The sequence below is a fragment of the Anopheles darlingi genome, chromosome 3, assembly GCF_943734745.1.
Source record: "Anopheles darlingi chromosome 3, idAnoDarlMG_H_01, whole genome shotgun sequence".
Taxonomy (NCBI): domain Eukaryota; kingdom Metazoa; phylum Arthropoda; class Insecta; order Diptera; family Culicidae; genus Anopheles; species Anopheles darlingi.
The window spans coordinates 14,918,967-14,936,698 of record NC_064875.1 but is presented as its reverse complement, the minus strand read 5'-3'; the positions used below and the strand labels follow the sequence as shown (position 1 = coordinate 14,936,698).

General features: G+C 50.2%; 2 protein-coding genes across 2 annotated transcripts in view; one reads left to right on the top strand and one right to left on the bottom strand.

Moving 5' to 3' along the window:
• Nucleotides 1-8,070: 8,070 nt before the first annotated feature.
• On the top strand, nt 8,071-13,563 carry LOC125956953 (filaggrin-2-like). The gene is made up of 5 exons (XM_049689260.1): nt 8,071-8,457; nt 8,556-8,661; nt 8,758-10,827; nt 10,905-11,921; nt 12,045-13,563. The coding sequence occupies exons 1-5, from the start codon at nt 8,423-8,425 to the stop codon at nt 12,801-12,803; spliced, it is 3,987 nt and encodes a 1,328-aa protein (XP_049545217.1). The 5' UTR covers nt 8,071-8,422; the 3' UTR covers nt 12,804-13,563.
• A 175-nt stretch (nt 13,564-13,738) lies between these two features.
• Nucleotides 13,739-17,732, bottom strand: part of LOC125956948 (phospholipid-transporting ATPase ABCA3-like) — a 5,587-nt gene continuing 1,593 nt past the window's right edge. The window contains exons 4-8 of the mRNA XM_049689254.1: nt 15,934-17,732; nt 15,585-15,861; nt 15,145-15,501; nt 14,059-15,079; nt 13,739-13,975 (exon numbers count right to left, since the gene is read on the bottom strand). The exon at nt 15,934-17,732 is cut by the window's right edge and continues 673 nt beyond it. Coding sequence (XP_049545211.1) covers nt 13,795-13,975; nt 14,059-15,079; nt 15,145-15,501; nt 15,585-15,861; nt 15,934-17,732 — 3,635 coding nt within the window. The 3' untranslated portion in view covers nt 13,739-13,794. The remainder of the gene's footprint in view (nt 13,976-14,058; nt 15,080-15,144; nt 15,502-15,584; nt 15,862-15,933) is intronic.

The following is a 17,732-nucleotide window of genomic DNA, read 5'->3' as shown; positions in this document are numbered from 1 at the left end:
ACACGAACCGGAAACAGAATCCGTTCACAGCGTCCACCACAACAGCTGGCCGTTGCCCGCAGGCCGGTGCGTATCCGGTGCGGCCGCTGCCGGTACTAGGTCCGTTGCGTCGTTGTCCTCTGCCGTTGTCATCGTAGGAGGCCGTCACCCATCATGTTGACCATTTTTCACACAACCGATATCACCTATCCTGCAAGAGCCTACCGCGCGGTTGTGATCCGGTGGGGATAGAAGAAATTGTTTGAAATGTGACCGAATAACAAATGGCCGATCATAAATCGGAGCTACTTAATGTCGCAACATTGAATTACGCTATTCGCCCGTGTCCTGTGAGGTCGGCCTAGTGGCCATTGTGTGTTGAGTGGAATCGCGAGCGTGGTTGGGCTTCGAAATCGAACACAGAGTGTTTGAATAACAAAGCATCATAAGTTCTGTAACTTATTAAACATGTTCATGTTCATGTCAAAATTAAACATATTCAATGAGAAACTAAATACTAACCTTGGTAACAATTTCATTTGCTTCGCCTGACAAGTAAGTAAAAATTTTATAATACTGAATAAGAAGCTTCAAAGTGTAAGGTCTTCAAAGTAAAAAATCTAAAATTTGCCACCCTTTACTACAATAAGTATCTCTTTCCGATCTAAGACTGCCTATTAAAGGATTAAAAAAAAAGGAAAGTATCGACAATGGGTCCATCTCCATGACGATCTGCGGTTGTCAACATTGGATTTTTCATTTTCTAATTAGAAGCCCGTTGCGATAGAAATGAAACCAACGAGTACGCTAATATCCTCATACTTACAGCTAACTTCGATTACCTTATTTTTCCTCCGCAACATAAGACATCCTAGCCGTTAGGTCGTGGTCCAATTCCTACCGCGGATGACAAATTCATCCACCGAACCGGTTAGACGATATCTCGCTATAATTAAAGATTATCATTTTTTGACAAATTTCCCCAATCTCCAACATGGCACACTCGGATCACGACGATCACGTACATCGTAAGCTCTTTGATTTACAGCTTAGTTTCTTTTTCCCAGCAGCACAACCCCAACCTCAAACGCTCCTTAATGCCCATTACGTGCACGATTGTGCTACCGACAATTCATTATGTGGATCATTATCAAAGGATCCATTAAAAGCGGGAGGCTGGCTCTCGATGGCGACATTAGTTGAAATTCAAAAATCCAAACATTACCATCCGGACAGCTCATAAATCTCTTTATCGCAGCCAAGAGCGGAAATGCCGCGTTCGATGCCTTGTGCTGTCTTGGAACTTAATAAATTTTCGAATCCCAAACCGATGATGATTCATTCATCTCGCTCGCGACGACCACCACAATTTGTTGAACGCCCGCTTTCGGGGTCCCGGCGACGGCGGCTTAATCGGCTTACACTAACCACCCAGCAGCAGCAGCAACACGGCGTAGAGATGCAGATGCAGCAGTAGTGGTGATGCCCCGAACCGAACGACAACATTGCGGCCAGCATTTTTCGCTGCAAATCCATCGGTGGCATTAGTGTCGTCTTGGCCGGATGGTGCCGTGGGAGGAAGATTAAAAATGGTAAGCTTCGCGCCACCGCCACCCCCTGCGGTCAACCGAGAGTCGGACAGCACGGCTTCACGGTTGTTAATAATGATATTACTGTTGCTCGGTTATTAATTAAGCCGTCGACACGGAGGCGTACCGGAGGGTTAGGACAACTACTACGTTGACGGAGGCCCGGAGGACGGAGCATCAACGCCGTCGGCAACCGTTGCAGAGGCTGTCACCAACTGCTGCTCAAAACTTCATCTCTCACCGACGCGTACTGTTAGCACTCTTTTTTTAAGCAGATTTTACGGCAACTTAACACTCACCGGTGGTGGGGCCAACAGTACAGTGACCTTAACTGCCTCACTCCGCGGTAGGGCTTTAGATGCCCCCGCTCAGGGTTACACCAAACTCTTCTTCTGCTTCTGTGGCAGCGAATTCGGTCACCACAAGGTGCGCGGAGGCAAAATGTCATCATCGTGCCCGATAGTAGCACCGCGCACGTGGATAAGATCATAAACCTTCTTCACGTCTTTCGACCAACTAGGTTGCCCAATCGAGCACACACTTTATCGGACGAAAACTTTTTCCAAGAAAGATATCGATAAGCACTGGCCCCGACCACTACGCCATCAACAAGGTCCTACCGCACGCCCAACGTGCTACAATGTGCTTCTTTAGAAATTTTATGCTTCCAGCATAAAGAGAATGCCAACGGCATATATGGCCGCCACAAGTTGATGGCCTTTAGCCACGCTATCGCGATAGTTCGCGTACCTGTTGGTGGGTGGGTTTCAAGAAGATGGTAATTGAATTCACGCATGGTATGACCTCAAAAAACTAGACGCGCCAACACACTCGGGCGAAGGTGGGCTCGCTAATCGGTACGCCATCGATATGCCATCGATCTCCTTCCTCGGCTAACATTAACGGAAGCTGGCGTGAGAAACGTCATTGCAAATTTATGACGCTTCACTCACAGGCCACGCAGAAAAAAAAAATGGCCATAACTTTGCTGAAGGAAATATAGTGCCACATAACGTGGCGATCAACCATTTCATAACCTCTACTATACTCCGACCACTGTCGCGCGGAAGCAAAAGGTCACCGAGAGTGGGATTTGACGAAAAGCCCTGCCCTGGAACCGGAAGCGCTAGCGAGCTGTGTAATTTGATGGGAAAAGTTTTAACGGCCGCAAGTAGCAGCGGCACCAGCAGCAGCAGTAGCAGCAGGTTCTGCGCGCTAAGCTCTGCGTTGGTTTGCCAGAATGACGAACTACCTCGCAAGGAAGAATGGGGCTGCCTGGCCATTTCGTTATTTTAATACACCGGAGGAAATCTCTTATTAATGGCGTACCAGAGCAGCGTTGGACATATTTCATCTCCAAAGGATCTGCTACTACCGTTGCACTGGTCGGTTTAGGCTTTATCTCCTTCGATATCCTGAGGATCCGCCTTCGAATTGTCGCCCCCTTCGTCGCAATCGTAAAGCATATGCTTTCCGCCTTCCCAAATGTCTATAAAATCGTTCCGCTTCATAATTATGGCACCGCCCCAGCAGCAGCAGCAGCAGCAGCAGATGTCAACCGGCGACTCCAAAGTGTCGTCTCCTCGCCAAAGGAAACTCTTTCAGTTCGGCTGTTGGTTCTTGGGCCTTTCTCGATGAGCCATTTGGGGTACAAACACAAACACTGGGCGCGCATATCTGGAGAGTGTTTTGTCGTCTTGGAGAAGGCGGCAGCCATCGAGAGGTAGCACACACAAAAAAACCATATCGTGGAACCATATCGGGCATGACATAAAGGCACATATTGGGGCCATTAATGTGCGGAATATAGGCGAACTCTTCGACGACTTTCAATACTTGTGGCCGGAGGGATCATAACGTTGCATGCCATGTGGCCCCTAGTAGACGCGAACGGCCATTACAATCCTCTTCAAACATTCGGGGCGGCCTCCCCCGGAACTTCCGGGACCCTCCCGGGGGTTCTTCCTGTAAGTCCGGGCTGACTGACAACTGTGTATCCAAAAATCAGCTAAAAAGTTTACGATGTCCACCACCACCACCACCACCACCGATGTCCGCGGTGGCATAATCCTTGCTCCAGGCTCGAGGCCACAGCCAGCTATCCGAAGACGTTCTCACACCAAGAGGCACACTTTTATGGTGGGACACTTTCCACGATTTCCATCTACGGTGGCTACTTGGCCACTGATGATGACGACGACGACGACGACGACGATGGGGCCATAATAATAACGGCTAATGTCCGCCATTCATAACGAGCGGACGAATGTTATTTTCTCCTTTTTCGGGCGCGATGCTGGTGCGCTCCGGCCGTGTCCCTGCTCCTAGCGACGGCGGCGTGTCCTTCCTTCCTGGTGAGCCGCGTTGATGATGGTTTTACGATTGTGTCGTTTCGGCCAAGAAGTCCTGCTACTACTGCTACCCATCGGTCCCATTCCATTCCGCACCGTGTCCATTGCGTAACTTCAATCAGCTCAGAACCATCTTAGCGACGGACGTTGCCCGGTTGGTCCGGCCGAAGCTGGTCAGCGGAAACGAGCGCCCCATTTGCAATTATCCTGCGCGCCACCAGTCCGTCCGGAGCGGCACGAGTGGGAAAACATGAGCATAAAATCATAATCCGTTTATTTGTGTTAAGTTAATCATGAGATCCTTCCGATCGTTAAGGGGTGCGGATTGCCGTGTGTACGCGGTGTGTTGTGTTGTTGTGTTCTTTCACGAGAATGCACATAAACGCCCTGCCCACAAGCAGTTACGATCATTTCAGCTGGTAGCAAACGGAAAACCATGTCATGGAAACAGGTGACGAGATTCCGGAAGCAGGAACAATTAACCGTAACTGGGATGAAAGTGAGTCACGAAGCTTATGGTCCCCACCGGGCAAACCCACCAGTGACCGGTTTACCGGGTAGTCTCGGCCGTCAACATTACGTCCGGTTGTAAAACCGGATTGACCTGCCACTTTGAGCACATGCCCTTTGCCCCAGGAAAGGAGCACATTGGAAGGGGATGTTTCGTTTTAGAGTTTTCATCATAAGAGCTAACAAGTAAATATGTAAGTTAGTTATGTTCATGTGGAGACCAGATTTCCAGAAAAAATTGTTATCTTCTACTCGATTTATGGCAATTTAGTACCGCTAAAAACTTTTGTGAGGAACGGAGTAGAATTGTTTCCCTAAGTAAAAGTATTACCTTGAATGAAAATAAAACACATAATTAATTTAAAATATTATTTTACATTTCCTAGAACAATGTACTTTACCTTCACTATCAAATTGAGACAGAGTGCTGCTTTAGCTCGCATTGCTGAGCATTGCAAGAATTTTAGATGTTTATTACACTTGATACTAAAATAAAGATAGAAGCTGATAGCGAAGTTTTCTAAAAAAAAAATGGAGATAACGCAGTGTTGGTTGTACTTTAAAATAGAATTTAAAGATTTTGGCACAGTTAAACAAGTGTTGCAGCTGTATGATAAGGTGGGAATGGTGAAACATCAAGTTATCTCTCATTTCAGCCACGACCCCTCGTCGTGCGAATTAAGGAAAACAATCCGTAGCTTATTTAAATCCATAGAATCCCTTCAAATGAATTCAAACCGTCGGACGTTTTTTTATCCCGGAAGGATGTGGTTCGTGAGGAATTACGGAACAGTACGACCTTGAAAAAGGGTGCCCCTACAAAAAAAAATTAATTGCCCATTACGATTCTTGCGACGCCCGACCGAGTCGTTCGTTCCTAAATAAATATTCACGCATTTGCAGAAACAATTCACGCGATCTCCGCGAACCATCTTCACTAGAGAAATACCCCGTTTTATGCTTCCCGCAAAAAAAAATGACGCTCTCTGGCTACCAGCAACATTTACTTTCGTCTAGACGGTCCGCAAATTAGCCGCAGCCGCAGCCGCAGCCACCGGACAAATGAGTATCATTTCACCCGAATGCTGGGGGAACCTGTTTGCTAAAGGGGTCCACCAGCCTCCATTAACGGTATTCTTGTGCCATCGTGGTTCACCAAAAAAAAGCAGCCTGCGGAGAAAATCTTCGGGGCCTCTCTGTTCGTTTCCTGCCGAAAAAGGATAAGCAACTGGATGTTTAGAAGCGAATCTCGTTCACGCATGCAAAGTGAGCACGATAGAATTCGTGCTGGAATGCTATGGAGCAGCAGCAGCAGCAGCGCATGGATGATATGTCTGAACCAAACCCCTTCGCACGATCGTGTGTCTCTATAATAATCTTCGCTTATTTTCTGCCACACCAACAAACAAAAACAACCCACAATCACAACCGATTATTCGACCAGAAACCCGGAATCGATCGTCGCCTGGTCGCCTCCTTAGCGGGGATGGCGTCATTTGTTTTAAAAAATAATAAAATCCCACCACGAATCGAAGGATCGACCGAAAAGAATGTCTGGAAAGAGACATAGATAGAAAGGGAGAGAGAGAAAGAGAAAGAGACGAGTGAAGCTCCATTTGGCATTGTGAGCAACGTTAAATTAAATGGCCATCGTCAAATTATATGTAATTACACAATCACACAACGGGGGTGCGTAGAAGGAGAGCTGAACGTTGAGCCACTTTGAGATGCTAGCGCAGGAGAACCAGGAGGACGAGCTGTCCATTCTTGTTCCGTCTCGTTCCGTTCTTTAACAACAGCCGGCAGGAACGCCAATAACCGTGAGAGAAAGATGAGCTAATCGGCCGGGCACCGGACGAGGAACTGGGCAGACGGTGAGGCGGTTCTCTCCTGTTAAATGGTCCATAATCGATATTAAATCTCGCCGGTCGACGACGCGGGAGTCAAAGATTTGATGATGATGCAACAAGCGGCGTCCGGCGCGCTTCGGAATGCTGCCGCTTGAGTTCAATTACGAGCCAAACCCAATCCGCCAACCAAATGGTGCAGAACGGGAAATCGGACTGTCCGTGGGAAGCCCGTCGCGGTTCATTTGGCGGTTTTGCAGTTTGTAGCTCAGGATAGACGTTTCTTGCGTTAGGCCGGTTGAGCATTTTAATCTTGCAACGTTTTGGGCGACAACACGCGACACATTAGATACCGATAAGTCTTCTCCATGGGAATGCGGTGCTACGTTTGCCAAACTTCGATCACGTGCAGCGCTGTTTGGCTTCTGATGAGACGTTTAAGGTTCTACACAGAAAAAAGTCTCAAGGAATGTATTTACACGTATTAACACAATTATCATCATCTTCATAGGCTACACTTTGACTCTAAAGTAACTGCTTCACTCAGAATCGAATCGTGTCTTGCGTCTAGAAACAGTATCTCTATCGAGAAAACCACACTTGCGGTTAACGAAGAAACTGGCCAAGATACATGGCATTCCCGTGGGTCAAAGAAAACACTTTCCCACCTCGTACTTTGCAGGAACCAATGGAAAAACGACGGCAGTTCGGGATTGTTGTTTGGAGGAAATTTAAAAAAACGAAAGCAAATGTGGTCAGGTTGGAGCGGAAAAAAGAAACAAATGGCTTGTGTCGTGTCCCAGCATATTTTGTTAATGCAGCTACTATGGAAGAATGATTCATTTTGAAAGTTGTGTCCATCAAACCAACCAAGTCAACTATTACTAGCCATCTAGCAACATTTTACCGCAGCAGCAGCATCGGATTGCTGGAGGTCTTAATACTAGCAGTAAACTTTGAGTATTTGCTTGTTAGCTTTGAAGGAAAAATACTGAAAACCTTCCTATAAGTCCAGTACTTTACAAAAGAAAAAGCAAACCACAGTTGACCAAACTATTCCACTGACCCGAGAATGGGGCTACATGAGAGAAGATCACGAAAGGAAGACGATACTGCTGAAGACCCAGACCAGCCAGCCCAGGAGTTGGGCAACACGGTGCCTCCTAAAACTTTTACCACAAAGCCACAAAAAGAACCAGGTGATGAAGGGGCTGCAAACAGGAGTTCAAAGTGTTAAATAAGACTAAAGTCATCACCTTCCTTCTGACGGGTGCCGGCTAGAGGTAAAATACTCGTCAAACTAATGTTTTCCTGAGTCATCGCTAAAGCCGAAGGAACAGCTTTACAAACTGTGGGTTCAGTATGGTTTAGGTGGATGTTTTCTGTTCTGCAATATACTTAAAACACTTTACGGAATCAAGCATGTTCTGTTCTGTTCTGTAATGTCCGGCGACGGTAGTGTACGAATTCGGCAGAATTCCTTCCCTAACAATTTTTCACGCAGGAATGCAACGAGGATAAAAATCTGAATAAATAAAGGAAATGGGGATCAAGGAAAATCACAGATTAATCAGAGTTTAGCAACATTTATCAACGAAAATCACCTCGAAAGCATACGGCTCGGCGTCCTTTAAAAAAAAAAAGAAAAACCGCCTTTTCCAACAACCAGTTTGAATTTCAAGCTATTTTATAGCAGGCAGTGCTGCCACCTTTTTGACGTCGGATTGGCCAGGGTTGTAGCTCAACGTACCCAACTACTTTACGCTTCGTGTGGCACGGGCTTCACACGAAACGGGCTGTAACCCTGAACCTGTCGTTGTTTTGGAAACCCTCGAAAATCGCTGTAAAAAGTGGGAAATGCTTAACATTTTCGGCGTTTTACGTGCGTGGTAAGAACAAACCCAGCTCCCGTCGGCGTGGTCACGAAATAAACACACAAAAAAGCATTTTTGTCGCCGCCGGAGGAAGTTTTGTGTCGCGTGCCTCCCCGGCCTCCCCGGCCTCCTCCTCGTGTTTGTCAAGCGCGCACACGATTTTTGCACAAGCAACCTTTGACGGAAAAAAGAACTTTTTGCAATTTTCCCCTCGTGGTGACGGAATTTCTGGAAAGAAAGAGCCACAGAGCAGAGTGTGAAGGGCGTGCAGGATGGGCCTATTAGAACAACTGCAGGAGCAAGGATGGTGAGTAAAGGTTTAGCTAACCCTCCTAAATACGAGAAAACCGGGAGGCCGGTCATCCGATATTGATTTTCAACTCGTCGTTTCTGCTTCCTCCACAGGTACATCACGGAGCCGGGACTGACGAAATTGTTGGAAACGGGAGGTGACAAGAACGGGCCGGTGGCGAACCCGGACGTGAAGCAAGTGGTGAAAATAGCGCTAAATGTACGTATTTCATAATTTTTGCATCACGAACTCTTGTACATAGCTCTACCATCGTCAATATTTCATTACTCATTGCCCATTTTTTCTACGAGACAGACGGATCTTAAGGAATTTGGTGGCGGTGCGCTAGCCTCGCTGGCAACGCGTGGCACCAAGGTAGAGAGCTTCGATGGTAGCGGTGTCGTACAGCTCGTCAAGCTGCGTAACCTAGGTGCACCGAAGGTGAACGAAGAATCCAAGGTGGCGCCTCGCCTACTGAAACTCACCATCACCGACGGTCAAACGCAGTACGTGGCGCTTGAACACGAGCATATACCAGCCCTCAGCCTAAACACGCCTCCCGGTACCAAGCTGCTGCTAAAGAACGGACCAATCCGTATCGTAGCCGGCGTGCTGATGCTGAGCGACAAAAACATCACCGTACTCGGTGGCAACGTTACGGCGTTGGTTGAAAAATGGGAGCTCAGCCGTACGATGGCCAAGTACGCCAAGGGTGGTCGGTTGCAGTTCAGCACCTCCGGACCACCACCATGGATACCGTTCGGACAGAAGATCCAGCAGCTACCAGCCGGTGTCAACGATAAGGACTTCAAGAGCCTGCAGACGAAGGAGAAGGAAGAATCGAAGGAAAACAGCGAGTTCAATGCCCAGCGGAATGATGCGATAGCCGAGGCCACGAAGCTGGGCACGAAGAAAACGTTCGGCGGTGGCAGCAAGCAAATGGTCGATGCTAATGTGCAGAAGATTATGGACAAGGGCTTTACCGAAGAGCAAGCCAATCATGCCCTGAAACTAACCCGCAACAATGTCCAGCGTGCGCTGAGCAATTTGCAGCGAATAGAGGACCGAAAGCAACAGCATGCGGCTTCGCAAAGCGATGGTGACTATGGTGGTGGTGGTGCTAGTGCTGGTGCGAAATTCGACTCTGGATTCAAAGCAGGCGGTGGACGACGTGGTGCTAGCAAACGGGAAGCGGCCGAGTTGGAACTGCTAGCGAAACCAACAGGCAAAGTATCGCTATCCGACTTTCTCGGCGATATACTGACGGATAGTGAACCACCAGCGACGGTAGCGGCCACGGCAAGCGTTTCGGGAGGCAGCAAGAAGTCTAGCAAGGAATCGACACCCAATGATAGTCATCGTGCGGGAGGTCGTGGAACTGAAAGTAATAGTCGCCCGGAAACAAACCATCGTGGTGGCAATAGAAACAATCGACAGGAAAGCTCTCAAAACCGACAAACTGCCAATGGAACGGCGAGCACCGGTGGGAACCGCAATGCCAACTCGGACGCCAACATGTACACGAACCACGCTGGAAGTGGTACGGCGAGTGGAAGCACTGCTGGCAACAAGCAGCAACAACAGCAGCAACGGTTTGAAAATAACATTTCGAGTAGTTTCGCTAATCGTAATACGGCTTCCGCTCCGCCAAATTCGAGTTCCAACAACAATCACCGTGGGAATCAGCAGCAAATGGGACACTATGGAGGTGGACCACAGCAGAACCAGAAACAATCGGATTACCATGGTTCTGGCAACGGGCGTTACCGGGGCGGAAATGATCCAACCAGCTCTTCGGTCGGCAATCATAATAGCGGATCGAGTAATACGGGCGGTCATGGCGCTGGACCCCGTGGCGGTGGTGGCGGATCGTCCCGAGGTGGCGATTCCAGGTATAATCAGCAGCATTCTTCTGCCACGTCCAGTGGATACAATTCCTCCCAGCAACGCCAGGATAGTTACAACAACAATACCAACAACAGCAACGGTACCGGGAATGCAGGCTCTGGTGGAAAGTACGGCAAAGGGCAGTCAACGAATTCTGCCGCTGGCTATAACAACAATTACGCCGGTCCTGACGGTGGTAGTGGTCGTAGCCATCATGGGCAATCACAGACGTCGCACACACAGGAAAGCCAGCAAGGCCACCGAGGAGGCAAAGGTGGTGGTGGTAACGCACCAACAACTTCGCATTTCGCTTCGGCCAAGCAGTCCAACTATCCACCACAACAGCAGCAGCAGCAACAGGCAGGTTCTGTGTTGCCCCATGACGCTAGTGGAAACAATATGAGCACTGCCACAGGCTTCCACGGACCTCATGCAACCCAGAAGAGTGATGGTGGTGGCGGCAATAATAACTACGGAAGTGGCAACAATACAAGCAAGGTAAGAAATGTGCCGATCGTAATCGATCAACATATTGATGTTTGTTCTCATCTCAACCTGTCTCTTTTGCATTCCAGAGCTCTAACCGCGATAAATCGGGACGCTACGGGGCAAAAGATGAATCTCAAAGGTACGGTAGTGGGCCTGGACCAGCCAATGCTCCAGCAGGAACGAACTCATTGAAAAAGGGAAGCTCAAGGGCCAACAGTGGCACGCAACCTCCGTCTGCACATGGTGGGCCACCTCCATTCGGTGGTAACAAGCAACAGCAACAGCAGCACACGAGTGGCAAGGTCAATCAACTAACCGATGATGTCGCCAACCTGGCCATCTCGTCCAGTAAACCGTCCGGTCCGTCGCCGTTTTCGACCAGCAACAGTAACAATGGACCGTCCGGTTCTTCTGGGCCCAACAAGCCTACAAACGCACCGCAGAAATCGATGACGGCAACACATCCACCGGGCAGTATGGTATCGCATGGACCCCCACCAATCGCAGCATCACCATCACCTGTTCCGGCACCGGGCATAACACCACCCGGTATTCCAACAGTTGCTAGCGGATCGGCCACCAGTGGTGTTGGTGGTGGTCTACCCAAGGGTTTCATTCACCTGCCGAATGGCTACAATTACAATCCGTACCAAATTGTCGGTTTCCAGAACAAACAATCGAACGAGTTCGCCCTGAATGTGCTCAAGAGCCAACAGCAACAGCAGCAACAACAACAGCAGCAGCAGCAGCCCCAACACTCGCAGCATCACCAGCACCAACAGCAGCACCCTCAACACCCACAGCCTCAACAATCACCTTTCGATCCGATGCAACAGCAGCATCTCGCAGCTCCACCGGTGCCCCCGGGTGCGGTTTCACCGGTATTGCCGGCTGTACCGCTGGGAACAGCTGGCGGCCCAGTGGCTCCCGGTGCCGGTGTTATACCGACGGCAATTCTACAACCAACGGCACCAACCGGCCCAGTAGGTCCACCAATGGCACCCATGACGGTCACATCAGTGCCAGCTGCGGTAATGGCACCAATGCATACGAACTGGAAGATTGGAGATCATTGCATGGCCAAATATTGGGAGGATGGTGGGGTAAGCAATTCATTTCATTGCTCCAGTAGTTTAGGAGCGACGATGAATCTTCTAGCCTTATCTAAATGTTCATTAACCATATTCACCTTACTATTTTTACTCTCTCTTTCTCTCTCTCTCTAGTACTACACCGCGGAAATCACAAACACCTCGAAGAATACGTTCGTGGTTCACTTTCTGGAGTATGGTAATTACGAGGAGGTGCTAAAGACGGACTGTATTCCTATTACGCAAGCTCCGCCAGCTGCGGTCAGCGCTGCACCGATGGCTCTCGGTTATCATACTGCACCGGCACCACATCTGGCACCACCACAATCGGCTCCTGTACCGGGCCCACCGATACAGTATGCTCCGCAACCACCGCCACCCCATCCGCATCATCACGGTCACGGCGCTGCACCGCCGCCACCAATAGCATCCCATCACGCACCACCGATGGCAGCGGCTGGCGGTCCGGCGGGAGCATTCGTTACCACTCCCCTGCAGGATTCACGCCAAATGGCGTACAACATGGGACATCATCCACCACCGAACGCTTCGCCGGCACCGCAGCCACCGATACCAATGGCACAAGGTCAGGCTTCGGCAGGCCCGGCTCCAATCAATCAGTATCAACCGAATCCCCAACATCATATTCATCACTCCCAGCAGCAGCAGCAGCAGCAGCACCAACAGCCGCCGCCGCCGCCACACTCGCACTCACAGCACCAGCAGCAAAACATGCACCACCATTCCCAGCAGCACATGTCCCAACAGCATCATCACCACCAAGCGCAGATGGTAGGACACGGCGGAGGACAACACCAGCACCAGCAGCAGCGTGGTGGGACCAAGTTCCGAGAGCAACGTCCAATGTACGTTCCACCGGCACAGCGCAAATAGACGCTTAACCAATTTCCTTCCAATCCCCCACCAACCACCTCCCCCCCACCCCACCCCCCCCTCTTCGATGCCTTAGGTCAGATCTGTATTCTTACGCCGTATTCACAAACTCAATGCCGTTTGCTCCGTGCAGTTATCCGTCACCAGCAACCACTTCCTACCCCTTTGCCTAATCGCTAATTACCGATGGTTCGACGATGCGAGTGACCTTTGTTTTCCTATTTCTCCTAGTTTGTACTCTAATCCGTATAATAATAATAATCCGCTCGTCAGGAGGTTAAAAATAAAATTTAACAAAAAAAATAGAGAAGATTTTTGTTCCCTAAAAGAAGAGCCACACTGCCACACTGCCATAGCATGACTGGCGACACGGCGAGTTAGGGACTGCGATCTCGGCCCTCTCCTTAGCTCTTCTTCTCTCTCCGGGCCGGTGCCTTTATCATTCAACAAGGAGAACCGGATACCGGTGCTGAAGTCTGGAGGCAGCGATTAGCATTCTGCGGACTGTGGACTTGTCGGGAAACTGTTTTCCTTCTGCCGCGAAGCCACAACCGAGAGCACTGAAAAAACTCGTTATCGGGACTCTTTATAATCGTTCAAAGCGTAATACTAGAATGGTACCCCGTTCTTCGAGTGTCGAAAGATGGTACGGTTTGCGAAGCAACACACCACCATGCCTTGCATTATGTGGGTGTGATTGTGTGTTGTGTGTGTGTGTATGTGTGTGGATAGAATTCACTTCATTCTCAAATTGATGAATAAATGGTAAACTGATTTGATCGTTGTACATTCTGCCGTCATGTGTTTGATTGCCTTTTTGGAATTCACGAGCGTACATTACGAAATCCGCTGCAACTTCTTTTATAAAAACTCTTACTCACTATCACAACATACCACAATATATCAGAGTGCAAGTACAATAAATAAATGGTTCATATCAGTATTGGGATCAGCGGGAAGAAGAAGGGGATACACTCGACACACAGTCGGTTTAATCGGTTTCGCGCTGGAATTTGGTAAAGAACAGGAACACCTGCTCCAGTGAGGTTTGACCGAGCGCGTAATCCTCGATGTCGAGTACCTTCTTCGCTTCCTCCATCAGCCCGAACATCGTCGACCAGCGTGTGTTGGCCGATGGGATCTGGTAGGTAACGGATTCGAGATATGCCTCCCTACGGTGTACGGGGGAAAAGCGTGAGATAAATGAGAGTGTTCTAATCTAGTTCTAGCTGAGCCCATCCCCTTATAGACTTACTTTAGCTCAGCCTCTGGGAACCGTTCTTCAATGTAGCGTTTGACACCTTCGATACGATCCATCGAGGAACCTTCGGTGCGCTTCAGCTTGATCATCAGGAAGTACCCGTTGGAGAACTTGTTCTTTAGGTGTTGCGTAGAGCCGAGACACTTGAACTCCCCGTTCACCATGATGGCAAGGCGCGTGCATAGGGCCTCACACTCCTCCATGCTGTGCGACGTTAGGACGATGGCTTTACCGGCCGTCCGCTCCTTACACACAACGTCCCACAGTTGACGCCGTGCCCCCGGATCCATACCGGTCGTCGGTTCGTCCAGATACACCACCGCCGGATTGCCCATCAGGGCGAGAGCTGTACTGAGCTTCCGCTTATTACCCCCACTGTACGCCTTCGTTTGCTTATCGATGTGCTTGCCAAAGTTGAGCTCCTCCGCTAACCGTAACGACAGGGCCGGAATTTCGGCCCGTGGAATTCCACGCAACAGCGCAAAGATCCGGAGCGTTTCCCGGCCCGTCAGATCATCGATCAGTGCATCGAACTGGGGACAGTAGCCGATGCGCCGGTGCACCTCGTTCATGTTGCTCTTCAAGCTAATCCCATTGACCCAGGCCTCACCGAACGAGATGTTCTCGTCACCCGTCATCATCTTGAAGGTGGACGTCTTACCGGCACCGTTCACACCGAGCAATCCGAAACACTGCGAATGCTCGATCGCCAGCGACAGCTGGTTGACGGCCAGGAACTTCCCGTAGTACTTGGTGACATCGCGCAGCACCAGATTGTTGGCTGCGATCTCGGCCTCAGTTAACGTGCGGACACGGGCTTTCTCGGCTCGCACATCCGAGTCGATGTCGTCCGAGTCGGCCGGCGGGGCCGCCAGCTTCGATTTGCGTCGGAACACGCGATCCAGCACACGGTACTCGATGAACAGGAGCGCCAGGAAGGACACTAGACCCACCACGAACAGATACATCAGATTGCGGCTGATGCCGGTACGCTCGAATGTGAACACCTCCGTGTCTGTTGGGATGAAACGAAATGTTACCGATAATCTGCAATCTAACACACTCGGCCTGACTACTTACTGCAGCATTGCGGGAATAACGCGCAAAGCAATTCGGGCGTACAGTTCGCGATCAGCTGGCACTGCGTATCGCAGACCTGGGCCGTGGCGACGGCAATGTTCATATTGCTAAGCGAATGGCTCAGGGCAAATAGTGGAAAGATGAGGAACGCCCACTCCATACCCTCGGCGACGTTCCGCAGATCGAACCCATCGAACAGCAGCAGAAACACGGTCATGAAGAAGATCGTACCGGTGAAGATGTTTAGGATCATCATCTTCACGAATCCGCTAGCCGGTATGTCGAAGATAAACGAGAAAAGGTACGTCACGGGCAAAAAGGCAAACCCGAACACCATCATCACCAGTATCACGCGACCTGAAATGGACGTAAAGAAACCAGTATACCATCGGTATGCGGTTTTTCGTTCGATGATCGCCTCGAAAAGCGACGTCTCCTACCGATCTCATCACCAGTCGACCAGCCATCCTCCTGGAAGGCGGCCAGTACGGCTACGTAGAACATCACAGTAATGAAGAAGGTGAGGAAATCCCACAGGAACGAAACCGCCCAGAACGCCAGCACGTTTGCACCGCTGACGAACTGAAGAAGCTTGGAGCGTGTCACTCGCTCCTTGATATAAAACATGATGTACAGCGCGGCGACAAAGGCCATCGCGAATCCGGTATTGAAGGCCAGCTGGAATCCCATGTTATTACCCGCCTGCAGCTGTGTAAACTGTGAGTGAGAGAAAAAGAACTGAATTTTAGACTGGTCGTACTGACTGATCGGAGCACCAACGATACCTACCCTTGTTTCTGGACGGAACGGAAGAGGATGATTAGTTAGTAGCAGTGAACACTGAGCACAGACCGTCCGGAGCATAGCATTGTAGAACGTGTTAACGGCCAATGGGGCCGTATGGTAAGCTTGGGCATTGAACCAAATCGTATGGTTGGTGGGAGTAATGGAAGCTGCCACCATGAACTGGTTGTTGACCTGGGGCAGATTTTCATCGTAGCGCTGCAGCAGATAGTCCACCATGGGTTCACTGATCGTCCGAAGCGTACGACTCGATCCCGTGTCTGCGAATAACTGCTGGTACGCCTGTATAAAGCTGGTGCTGACCGGATCGGTAGCCGTACCTTCCAGCACCGTAACCGTGGTGTCGTAGCTATCGAAGTTGATCGTAAGCGGTGGCAAGGAGAGCGAGTCCGGAAACGATCGCACAATCACCACAGTCATTATGACGAAAAAGATGGGAATAAAGATCTGCACCAGCATCGCAATCCAACTGCGCCGCGTGGCTATCGCCTTCTTCAGCACCATTGCCAACAGTTGGTTCTTCAACAAGGCGAACCCCGTCAGTAGCTTCTGATCGCCGGATTCCAGCGCAAGCGTAATCGTCGATCCATTCGAGGGTTCGATTGCATATGGTCGCGCAGGATCCGAATCGTTGCCCGGACCGATACTGGCCGGCTTCTTATCTAGCGTGTGCGAATCACTGCCAACGCGCAGGAACACCTCCTCCAGGGTCGTCAGTGAGATACCGTAACTGCTGATGCCGAGCGAAGCGGAATGTGATTCAAGATCCTGCAGTAGCGGTTGAAAGACGGCCGTATGGCTATCGTCCAGCACGTACGACAGTTCGGTACCAATGTCCGTCTCGACCTGCATGTTGGTGATATGCTGGCGCATCATTGCGGTGACACGTGCCGTATCACAACCATCATCCTTCACGCAGATCAACCGATAGCCCACACCGAAGCGCTTCTTCAGGAAGAACGAGGATCCGGACGCTTTCAGCTCTCCATCGGCCATAATCGCAATGCGATCACCCAAGATATCCGCCTCGTCCATAAAGTGCGTCGATAGCAGAATCGTACGTCCCTGCTTCTCCTGGATCAACAAATCCCAGAGAGCCCGTCGTGCGGTAGGATCCATACCGGAAGTCGGCTCGTCGCAGAACACCACCTTGGAGCCACCGCACAGGGCCACACCGACGGCCAACTTGCGCTTCATTCCACCGGACAGTGTGTGGCTCTGGGCATGCCGTTTGTCTTCGAGCTGCAGCACCGAGACGTAGTGATCGATCTCCTGCGGTATTGCCTTCCGTTCGACACCCTTCAACCGGGCAAAGAACCGTATATGCTCCGCGACGGTCATCTCGGCAAACAGCACGTTGTGTTGAGGGCAGAGACCGAGCGATTTGCGAGCTCCCTCGATGTTGGTGCGTATGTCACAATCATTGATCAGTGCAGTCCCGGAGGTGGGTGAGAATACGCCCGTCAGCATCGACATGGTGGTCGTCTTGCCGGCACCATTGTGTCCCAGCAGCACCGTAATTTGATCCTCGAACATACTCAAATGCAAACCCTTGACCGCTACCTTAGTTTTGTTGAACACCTTCCGAAGACCGCGAATCCGGATGCCGGCATGCTTACCCACCGGTTCCGGTTCTATGTTATCCATCCCCTCACCCTGGTGAACATCGGTACCGTCGTCAATTGTCGTCACCTTGTTGGTCCAGAACTTTTTCGTCACCGGAAAGTACCAAGGTTCGGCCACACCGTACTCGCCAGGGAATACTTTTTCGACGTACAGTGCAA